The sequence below is a fragment of the Gymnogyps californianus genome, chromosome 3, assembly GCF_018139145.2.
Source record: "Gymnogyps californianus isolate 813 chromosome 3, ASM1813914v2, whole genome shotgun sequence".
In the NCBI taxonomy this organism is placed as follows: Eukaryota; Metazoa; Chordata; class Aves; order Accipitriformes; family Cathartidae; genus Gymnogyps; species Gymnogyps californianus.
Genome location: NC_059473.1, coordinates 42,963,744 through 42,975,791, shown reverse-complemented (window position 1 = coordinate 42,975,791; position 12,048 = coordinate 42,963,744). Strand labels below are relative to the sequence as shown.

The 12,048-nt window shown below is 36.0% G+C and overlaps 1 protein-coding gene across 1 annotated transcript in view; it reads left to right on the top strand.

Moving 5' to 3' along the window:
* Nucleotides 1–8,522, top strand: part of RYR2 (ryanodine receptor 2) — a 341,359-nt gene extending 332,837 nt beyond the window's left edge. Inside the window, exons 103-107 of the mRNA XM_050893208.1 lie at nt 1,497–1,653; nt 3,509–3,573; nt 4,872–4,972; nt 6,508–6,559; nt 8,230–8,522. Of these exons, the coding sequence (XP_050749165.1) occupies nt 1,497–1,653; nt 3,509–3,573; nt 4,872–4,972; nt 6,508–6,559; nt 8,230–8,325 (471 nt within the window). The 3' untranslated portion in view covers nt 8,326–8,522. The remainder of the gene's footprint in view (nt 1–1,496; nt 1,654–3,508; nt 3,574–4,871; nt 4,973–6,507; nt 6,560–8,229) is intronic.
* The last annotated feature ends 3,526 nt before the right edge of the window (nt 8,523–12,048 follow it).

Genomic DNA, 12,048 nt, shown 5'->3' with positions numbered 1-12,048 from the left:
GAGGGAATTGGGCTTGTTTGGCCTGGAGAAGAGAAAGCTTCGGGGTGGGAGGGGGAAGTGTAAGAGCAGCTCCCCAGTGCCTGCAGAGAGGTTATTGGGAAGACAAATCCAGGCTCTTTACAGCAGTGCGTGGCAGGAGACCATGGACATAAAGTGGAAAAAGATGTTCTGACTGAGGAGAGCCAAGCAGTGGATCAGGTTGCTCAGAGAGGTTGTGCAGTCTCCATCCTTACGAGGTTGTAACGACCTGACTGGATAAAGCCCAGAGCAACTTAGTCTTAGCTTATAGTGGACCCTGCTTGGAGCAGGATTTGGACCAGAGACCTCCTGAAGTTCCTTCTGACCTGACCTGCTCTGTAATTCTCTGAAAATACACTTACAAAAAAGCTATAATATTGTACAGAAAAGAGTTAGAATAACATGTGATATGCTATAAAATCAGGGTTGCCTTTTGTAAAAGCAGTAAGACTTGCAACGTGATTTGAAAAAAAAAAACCAAACCAAAAAGAAAAGTACAGAGAATATATTTTTATTTTTAGAAATAGAAAAACACCTTTTAAAACTTTTTAGATAACTAACACTACATTCACTCATTAAGTTAATGATTGACTTTCAATGGTGAAATAAAAACTCTCTCTAAAAATTGTTAATTTTTTCAGCCATTGGTCACTCAGCTTTGTATGTTACTGTATCAATTTCTTACATAAGGGATTTTGAGGGTAAGTGTGGCATAGAAATAAAAGAATGGTTTTTTTGTATGGTTAGGTTTTAGGAATTAGTTTTTGTTATTGTCATCACTACTTTTTGCTAGAGAGTGAGAATACTGGACCCATAGTTTGCAAAGCTACTTGAAGAAGAAGAACCAATCCCCTGCTCCAGACCTCTGAGAGGGATATCATAATTTTCTATTAAATTATAGCATGGTAAACTGGAAATTTTGCATTGTCAGCATCCCACACAACTGTACCGAGAGACCTATTATATCACTTTTCAGATCATAGTTTCACAGTGTTAGTCTCAGACCTTTTCCATCATTAGCCTGTCCTCTGCACAAGCATTCTCAAAGGTTTTTTGTTTGGTTTGGTTTCGTTTTTTAAATTTATTTTGAAACACCAAAGATGGGGAAAGTCATTCACTTTTGAGCTAGGAAAATGGAAAAGGAGATGGCTGTGGTGATAGTGATATTTCCTATTTGCACATTACTGAAACGGTTATACATGAATCACGGTGTGCTGCTGGGCTTAAGGTAGTTTGAACCTTTGATCTTTTTGAACTGCGACATAATGACAGACATGAAATACTGCAGCTCCAGCTGCACAGCAGCATTTCACCTCCCTCAGAAATATACATAACCTCAAAAGGGAGAAGGAGATGACTTGACATAGCATAGTTACTAGACCGTAGACCAGTTCTGCCAATTACTGACTTTGCAACAAAGGGTATTTTTACTTTTAGCTGCAGACAAACTTTGTATCTCTTTGTTTTGTGTTTTCTAGTGCTACATGTTTCACATGTACGTTGGAGTACGTGCAGGTGGAGGCATTGGTGATGAAATAGAGGATCCAGCAGGAGATGAATATGAAATCTATCGGATTATCTTTGACATCACTTTCTTCTTCTTTGTGATTGTCATCCTGCTTGCAATTATTCAAGGTATATGTGACCCATGGTGACACTGAAAGCGTTATTTAGCAGTACGAAGATCTTAGTGCTATGGTAATCACACACCTAAGATTCAACTAGGACACCAGGGCAGATCATGCAGCACAGATTTATATAGTAAATCACACTCAGCTGGCTTTTATCCGTATGCTGTTCCTCCTAGTCTCGGTAAAATCAACAGGCCCTAACTGGATCAGTGGAAACAAAAGAAGCTCTTTGCTGTGAGAATACTGGTGTCACTACAGTTTCAATCTTGTTGCCCTTTCTAAAAGCCACCTGTAAATGATCAGCAAGAGAAGTGATTAGAAATCTTGTGGCATACCTTAAAATTGTCTTTCAGCATAACCCACCCTTTGTGAGCTTATGTGGACAAAATCAGTAGAGGGTGCTGTCAGTATTCCCCCTGCCAGCATCTAATGTTCTTGACTGTCTGGCAAATCTTCAGATTGGTGGTAGTGGTGTGCAAATCAGAACATAGCTTTAAGAGGTTTAATCTTTTCTTACATAAAAACCTCTGGTGTAATGCCTGCTTACTTGAACAATGTCAAAGAGTAAAGAAAGATGCTTGAAACAGCTTTAGTATATCCTGGTTAATGCCAATGGAAAGTCAGCTGCCATCAGATTAGCTTCTGAATTTGAGTGAAACTGTTTGACTGGTAGTGTGGCTCTCTGTTGTAATCTGGATAGTGGATACTGAATTTTGGGAAGTCAGGGTTCTTTCTATTATGTTTTTATTAATGACATTTCACGTTATTACCTAAAGTACTTAAAAGCCCCATTTTTTTACATACTGTACCTTCAAAAGATTGTCAAGAATGCACAGAAGATCATCTTTTATTAAAGTTTGCACAAACTAATAGAAGTATATTTTTGATTTTGGAAAAACATGTAATGATTTTTGCTAGGTCCAGTTGCTGTTATAAATAGTGATACCTTATTGCTTTCTGTCACAGTTAGCTAACTTATGATGATTTTGACAGCAGTAAGAATGCTTTTACACTTCCTACAAGGAAGTTTAGAAGGCGTCTCTGAGCTTGTGGTAAATTGTTTATAACTCTTACTCAAGCAACAAGTTTTTTAAAGGGCTTGGGGAGGATGCAAAATTTTTTATAGCCTGAAGTGGCATATCTCATACTGTTTGTTTGTTCATTTTGTGAGTGGCTGAAGACTAGAGGCCTTAGCTGTCAAGCTTTGAGTATAATTATCATGTGGTATTCATCAGTTTTACAGCACAGTAGTGTCAATAATGGTTGTGGACTTAGTCCTTATTTGTATTGGTGTAAGCGAAGGGAGAATCATAAAGAATTTATAATCTGAGCCATAGAGCCTGTGGTGGTTTTTCTTCTTTCTGTATCTGCCTGAAATGACCCCTTACTTCTGTAGAGCTCTGACAGTGAAACCTCATACTACATGACAACCATAATGAGAGAGGGTGCACAGAGCTCTGGGCCTCTCTGCATCTACCGTGTAATAAATCCCTGAACTCTGTTAAACATACAGTAGTATTCTTTCTGTAGTAAAGCCTCTATCACTGTAAACCCACATGCATCTTCATGGACTGAGTCAAGATTAGAGTACTGTGAATAAAACAGAAGTCTGCTTGTCCCATTTTATAATTCCAAATGGTACTGCGAGCCATGTTACTGGTAGCTATTTTCTTTGACTTGCTCATTTTTGTTCATGTATTGAGTTGGTTTTGTGGTCTTTGGAATGTATATTGGCTTCTATTATTTCTGCACAAGATTCTCTTTTAATATTCTTTGTCAGAGTTATCCCTGGATTTCCAAATATTCTTTGTCACAGTTCTATTCTTGAACACTAACTATCATTTTAACTTAAACCCTAGGTTTAATTATTGATGCTTTTGGTGAGTTAAGAGATCAGCAAGAGCAAGTTAAGGAAGATATGGAGGTAAGAACATCCAATTGCTGAACCATACCCTATTTTCAGGTTTCATGAATGTCTGTTTTCAATCAAAATGTGATCTAGCTAGTGGATAGTTTTTCAAACTAAGAGGAGAATACAGTTCTGTACACGGTCCAATATCATACAATGTCCTGGATGAGATTCTACTCTCACATCTCAGTTCATTAGATGAAAATAATAACTGAGATTTTTTTTAAATTGACTATTTTTGTATCTATTAAAATGTAAGAACTTAGATAAGTAGTTCTGTTAGTACCCAATAAAATTCTTTTTAGACAATTTTATGAAGAGAAAAGTCTGCTAGCATCCCGGTTCTGAATAGCATTTACCACTCTGCTGCCTCCTGTGAAAGAGGTATGCTATGCTTTGACAGGTGCTAACTGCTACCTTGCATGTCTCTTTGCATGGGACACAAATCCAAGCTGTCTAATCTGATATTCTGCTCTAAGCATACTTTGACTTTGTTTGCTGGTTCCTAGTATGGATTTTTTTAATACCTCCAGATCAAGTGTGGCCAATTTTTTGCTGTCAGTGATAAGTTAACAAAAATTCAGACAAAAAGCCTAACAGCTTATTTTCTCATGACTTTTTAAAGTTTAAACTAATCCCTGTATCTTCATTTTTGTAAACAAGAAAAATCTTTATACATTGCTGTATATTATAATGAATTACATGTCTGTGGCTATTTAAGTCTTTTGGATCTTTGGACTAGAGTTTTCTAACACAGTGTTAACACTGTGATGTTACAGTTCATCTCAGATGTAATTTTCTTTGGTTAATCTATATATGAAAGTATCCTGTACTTGGTGGTTCTCTATTCTGTCATTTGACTATAAGAACTCAGAATAGTGTTGCAAACCTACTGTGTTTTGTAATCTAACCTTTGAGCATATTCAGTTTCAGCTGGACAAGCACAACAGGCATTGAAGTAAATATTGCCGTAAGTTACAGTGAGTGCTACTTAGTGTTAAAGGAAAAAAAAAATCAGCTTTGACCGTTGTATGCCATTCTTTCTCCTGATACCTGTTCACTTACAGCTGGCAAAGATTTTTTTTTTTTTTTTTAAACAGTAAGAAGCTATTCAGATGGCAGTTAAACTTCTATTCAAGTGTTTTGGCTGAGGTATCCAGTCCCAATCATTAAAAGAAAAGCCTTTATGTTCAGCACATATTATACATGATGCATTGCCATTTTCAAGAAAATTGTCGCATTTTTATTGGCCTTTTCTCAAAGGGGGACAGGGTTATATAGAGACTTGAAGTGCTCTGTATTCTTTCTTTTAGACGAAGTGCTTTATTTGTGGAATAGGAAATGACTACTTTGACACAGTGCCCCATGGCTTTGAAACACACACGCTACAGGAGCACAACTTGGCCAATTATTTGTGAGTATGGTAAAAATTGACTCCTCGCTAACTCATGACCCTTGTAGCCTCTGCAAGTACCTGATTAGCTCTCTTACATAAGTAAGAGTCAGTACTGTTTGGCTTTGATGTGCACTCATGCTGTCTGAATATGTAATTATTTGGCAATGGGAGCAAGGAATGAACAAACTTCATTACCTTGTTTCCAGGTTGGTTGTGACACATCAAGTTTGTGTGAGCTAGGAGATGGAAACCGGGAACTTAGTATGTGGCTGTGGAGGTGTTATAAAATTGAGTATGTTGTGTAAGGTACAGAGGAACAGTATGACCTGGTCTGGAGACTGATGGAGAGAGTGCACAAGCAAAGGAGTAAGGCAAAAGAGGGAAAACTTACATTGGACAAAATATTTTAAGTAAGTGGAGTGCTGAGGCTGACTAAGAGAACCTGGGACAAAGGAGGAAGGGGAACTGGAACGAGGAGCTAGAGAGGGGAAGGATCAGACCAAGGGCATCAGGTCCACCTTTGGAAAACCCAAGCAGAGCATCAGTGACCACTAAACTCGGTCTTTTTAAATCTGGAAATAAAACCATTGATCAGGTCCACAATCACTGTATCATACTGTTCCTTTCCTGTCAAATACATATGAAAATCCAGTACCAAAGTGTATTTTATACTAGTGCTGTCAGTATGAAGCAACGGATGGATTGTGACTTTGTGTCTATAAACTAGCACTGTATGTGCACAAAATAATGAGACTGTAAAGTCAAACATCCCTATAAAAAACTTCCACCTGAAAAACAGGTTGTGCAAACAAAATACATTAAAAGCACCATCATGTGGGATTTCGTTCCTGCTTACAAAGTACTACACAAATAACATACTATAGCATACTTACTCTGAGTGCATCATCCTAAGGAAATTGTTTTTGATATTTTTGTGCATGATCATATTTTATATTTTTACATATGTTTGGAGAGAATGTATATTACGGGTGAAATTTTGAAATCATCACCTAGTATCTATCAGATATCTCAAAACCCCAAGTCTAATCTATTTTTAAAATTACAAGTTCTTTTCTGCTCATGTTGATCTTGAGTTACATACACTAGTAAAATGTCACCAACCTATAATTTCAATAAGAGAAATCTCTTAATCATCTTCAGCATTTCTTATTCATTGTGGGGAGAGGAAAAAAAAGTTCCAATGACTATTCTCTGTCCACTTCCAAGTTGGTGTTCATGCGCAAGAAAATGTCTATTTTAATTTTCAGCTTAGAAAGCTTAGAAAATCTTCATTTAAACTGAGTTGCTATTTACTGTAAATCAAACTGAATCTCTTGCATTTTAGCACGCTATTCATTGAACAGTGAGTGAATGTCAACAGTGTCAGGAAAGTGTATTTAATGTGTCTGGGAATATTATCATAAATAGAACTCTGGAACTTGTAAGTCCATGAACAGCATTATCACTGTACATGCTGAAAAATATCCATCCCTCTGTGGGTTGCCTCATGTTTCCAAATATTGTATTCATAATAGCTGTTTCTTTGCTTGTAGGTTTTTTCTGATGTATCTTATTAACAAAGATGAAACAGAGCATACAGGACAGGTAGGTTGAACAACTCTATGAATGTCAACAGTTATTAAATAAGACTGATTCTAAAATAAAAGTCATTCAGGCTTGGCAAAACTAAGAGTATTCTAATGAATAGCTCCCTATATGGTTTGTACCTTAATTCTCATTCTTCTAAACAATTCTTAGGACTTTGGTTGCTTAATGTTAGATTGAGTATCAATTCTGTAGTACTTTCCATTCCTATTTTGTTATCTGACCTGTTATTCTTAAATTGTTACTTCTACAAAATGTAAATAAAGACTATAAACAAAAAGAATGGGAAACAAAACATTTAAGCATCCTGTGAAAGCAGCACTCTTCGTTTCTCTCTGTTGATCCTTTTTTAGTCTTTGTCCTTTATTATTATCTATATATAATCTTCTATGTCTACATTCCTGGATAAGTCCATATGAAAGAGCTTGTGCATATATTTAAAATGAACCTGTGAGAGGAAACTTCTGGTACTTAAAGTCAGTTAAAAAATGTATCAAATTTACAGACTACTGTTTTTTTCTAGTGATAGTCTTGCAGCTGACTAAGCAAATGTTCCCGTGTTGCAGATCAGAAAACAAAAAACCTGAAGAGCATCATATACATAGCCCTACAGATTTGGGTCAGAGGGATGATTTGCTATAAATCTATGTAGGTTTACTCTTTCTGAACTCTGATGTACGTACTGGGCAATTATAATCATCTTCTTGCATAGATCTTCTCAGCTTTGTCCAGTATCAGATTTTATGTGTTTGCTTTGCTATTTTTGAACATCCATTTGTCATTTGAGAATGTCGTATTAAATGAGATTTTTTAAAAAGTCTTTTTTATTTGCATTTTCTTTTTTCTTGACATACAGTGTGTCCTACTATATTCACTGAAGCCAGATTTCTACTAACTCTTCAGTTTTGATACTGTGAGCTGATAATTTGAAAATTGAGAATACTTCATACTACATAACTTCTAGGGACATGGTTTAGTGGTGGACTTGGCAGTGTTAGGTTTATGGTTGGACTCGATGATCGTAAAGGTCTTTTTCAACCTAAATGATTCTATAACTTGTGTAACACATATCCTTTCTACCATGGATTTTGTATAATAAAAAGCACATTTAAATGGTGTGATTAAAATGGAAATAAACTGACATGTCCTTTACTATTCTCCGGACTGCCTAGAGACAGAGCCTTACCTGAACACATAATCAGAAAGAAAAAAAAAAAAAAAACACCACTGATTCAGAAAATATTGCTCTTCTAAGAAATACCTTTAAAGGCCATTTTCATTTATGTATTGTGTGTAGGCATGTTTTGAAATGACTGATGCAGAAATTCAGTCAAATTTCTATGACAGAAAATATTGTGCTTACCCTGGTATTTGTCTCGTGACAAGCTTTAATTGAGCTTTACAGTGCTCCTGGATGTGCAGTAAGAACTAAACTGCCTGGTCCTCTTCTATGTGTTTTTGTAGTGCTTTTTGACTAGGTGACAAAAATCTAAAAGCTACTCTAAACTGATGAAAATCATTAACATGATTTTGTAGATTGATATACAACAACCTGATATGCACAGAATCAAAAAAGTGAAGCAGTATATAAATAAAAGAGAAAAAAAAAAGTCATGGTTGGTGCTTTCTCATTGAATCAAGTTAAATTATCTAAATTGTGTTTCTTTCAGGAATCCTATGTATGGAAAATGTATCAAGAACGGTGCTGGGAGTTTTTCCCTGCTGGTGATTGCTTCCGAAAACAATATGAAGACCAACTCAACTGAGCAGAGATGAGGATTTCCAGATGAAAATATGTCCATGTATTTCCCAACTCTTTTGGGAATGTCTAACAGATTTCTTAAATCCCCAAAGCTGTGTGCTTTTTGGAGCACCAAAGCTCTGTTTTTAATGACCCAACTGCGCTTTTATTTTCTTGTGTATTTGCTTTGAGAACACTGGAGTAAAGAACAATGAAAAATAACAGCAGCTCTGGAAAACAAACCAACCACTTGCACACACAAAAGATATCCCTATACATAACATGCACACATAAGAAGAGACTTGAGACAGCTTATTTCTGAAACTGCCAGATGATGCCCTTGTCTATAAGATCACACATGGGGTGACATGGTAGCAACACTCATTCAATCTGTTTATTTCATCATCCTGGAAGGAACTATATGTAGTTCACAGAGCACTGTAAAAGATTGTTGTGGACACTAAGTTGTGGGGAAATAGTGCCTTACTATATGTGGGTTGAGCTATGCAGAAGATGAGTGCATGATGACATCATATTTTTTTTTCTTTATGTCTTCCCTTTCTTCCAAGTTAATATTTATTTTGTGGTTTTGGTGGGTTTGGGAGGAAGGGATTTGATTGTGCACATCTTTTTAAAAGACTGGAGTGTCTCAGGACAAGATTAGGTTATTCTCATCAAGTTCATTTCACATTTACCCTCTTTAGCTTTTGCTCTTATTTTGGTAATGCTCTGATACAACACTGCAACTTTATGAAATCTTTGTATGAAAACAAGACGACTGCAAAAAACACTTTAACAAGAAATGTTTCATTGCATGTTTATTATGCAAGTTTAAAACAATCAAAAAACAACCTTCAGAAGCAAGTTGATCAACATGAAAGAACATTCACAATAATTATATCCATAGTAATAAAGTGTTGTGGGCTTTATTGTACATCTGGAACAAGTGTCATCAGCCAACAATGTATATGTTATGAATTTGACAGTAGTTTTGGTTTCTTTTCTTTTTCTTTCTTTCATTTCTGCCACCTGTGATCGATAGTGGAGTTGAAGATTTTCTTGTTAAATTATTTTTTAAAAGCAAAGCTGAAGCAATATCCATTCAGGGACTCCATCAGTTGCATCATGAAACACCAATGATGTGTACATCACTCCATTTTGAGTCCTTTTCAATTGTAATGCCAGTCTTTACAAATAAAAACAGAGATTCAGAATGGAAACAAGCTGGTTTTGGTAGCATTTGAGGTCTTTGGTATGGAGTCTTTTTATTAATCCCTGAATTAATTACACCCACTTCAAAACAGGATTAAGCTGCTGTTTCCTTAATGAAAGTTTTTGGTTTTGTTTTTTCTCCTGGACTTCTTGCTGTTCTGTTGCTCCACTTCATTTCTTTATGGGTCACAGTTTTGTCACAAAATAAATTAGCTGTATCAATATTCAGTTATTACTAAGAAAAATTTTAACTAAAGAAATAATCCTTTAAAAATACTAATTCTGTATTCTTAAAAGCCAGGCTTTCATTTCAGCAGATTGTGAATGTTGCTACTCTGAAATTGGGCTCCTGATGAGGATTCTGGTAAAATTCTGTCAAATTCTGCAATATTTGAGGCCGGAGGCTGGGCAGGCTGGTGATGGTGGGAGGGGCAGGTACAGCAGCTACAATTTGTATTCAGGTTTTAAACCACCCCCACCCAGTTTGGAGTATTCATTCCAGCTTTGTTTCCTCCCTATTTGGCACAACTCCATAAAACACTTTTAATCAGCCTTTCTGGGTTTGCATATAAGATTTAGAAATGGGGGATTGCAATGATGTTCCTCTTTGGGTGTACAACATAAGAATAGTTGTTGTTTGACACACAGGCACACACACTATTTTGGCTTTGCACATTTGGTTGAGAAATATGTAGCTAATGATTCTGACTGATATTTCAAGATCCCTTTGTCTTGAAAACAAATTCAAATGGACTTTGTAGGCAAATACCAGAATAAAAGTGACATGTTTCCTCAACCTCAACTTCCATGTCACAAAACTTCTGGGGCATCCTTGCTGTTGAATCCAGTATGCTGTTTAACAAATGCACATGAAGCCACACCTAAACACTAGAGTCTTTCAGGATGAGATCTACTGATTATATGGTGATGCAAAAAGTTTCTTTTTAAGTATGAAAAATCTCTATTTATTAAATGAATTATAGCTTTCACAGAAGCAAATTCCTACAGCTAAGAACTGGTTCATGAGAGTTTGCAAGATTAGTATTCACTGCTGAAAAAGGATGGGAACTGGCTTTGGCAGACCTTCAGAGCCTGGTTCATGCTGTCCCCTCTGCAACGGCTGTAGACCTTCCATGAGTCCCTGAAACTTGGCACTTCCTGTTGCGGTCAGTGCACAAAACTTGCCACTGAGAGCCTTTTTCTTAACGCTTAACACATCTAATTCAAGAAAAGAAACTCACTTTAAAAATGAGAGTACATGTCATAGGAGACTGGTTTATTTTAAAAGTATGTGTTTCCTGTGACTCATACTGTTTCTGACACTAATGTGCACTTTTAACGGGATGATAATATTCAGGCAGGCCACATACTACATGATACAGACTGTGGTGTCCAAGTTAATACTGTTTAATTTGTTTTAGACTTAGACAAAGTTGAAGTGAATTCTTAGATTTTATTAAAAATTACTGAACTTACTGTGACAAACGCAACTTCTTCGAATTTTTGTCTTGTAAAAGAGTCAGTAAAATAAGCAATGTGATCATATGAACACAGCCAACCAATACAGACAATTCACTGCTTTAATAGTTGTATCAAAAGAAATTAACATTGACATATGTGTCCTATATACTAGCACAACATACAAGAGCAGGTAATAATACGTCACTTGAAGACTGCAGTTTTAAATCCAAGAAATTCAATTATAGTGCTTAAGCATATGGTATTTAAGATAAGGTTATACCTACACACATATTTGTGTATGCTAATGTTTTTTTCAGCTGTTAGCTGAATTTACTAATTGTGTCAGTAAAACTGTAATTTTCAGGAGGAACTCTTGCCCTTTATTGAAGATAGTAGAGAGAGAATTGTTGCTGTTTACCTCTGAATGCCAAGAGATTTGAGAAGAGCTCTAGAACTGATGATCCTAGTGCATACAGGTGGATTTCAGCAAAGAAACAAAGGAATGAATGGCAATGGAAAAGCAGAGTAAAATGGAAGAGTAGTTGAGGTGTGATTCATTTGTAGAAGTTGTTACCCATTTATGTATTGTTCCACTTAGAAATGGGTTACCTGACATTTGTTACACCTTCTTCCAATACTCTTATGTCTTTCCTTTCCCTAAAACTTTGAAGCTTAAGTCTGTGTTTTTTACTGAGACAATCACAGAAAATAGAAGACAAGGACGCTGTAATATCCTTGGCTCGTGCATTACTACAAGACTAATCCCTTCATTTTGCCACTAATGTGCTATTTAAGTTGTTATTGAATATCTTCATTTGTAGTATCTTCCTACTGTTACAGGACTCTTACTAATGAATAATAGCATTTCACTTATGAATTGCATTAATGTTTCTTTCTATAACTCCTTTGATAACATTCAGTGCCTCTTCAGAGGCACTGAATAATTCCCTTTACTTACACAATCACCTGTAAAGCATTCATAAGATATAATATTTTCCAGGTTTTTTTATTTTCTAAAGTAGAGTGTGTATTAATTTTTTTGTTCATTAGCAAAACCAAATATAACTGTGGTGTC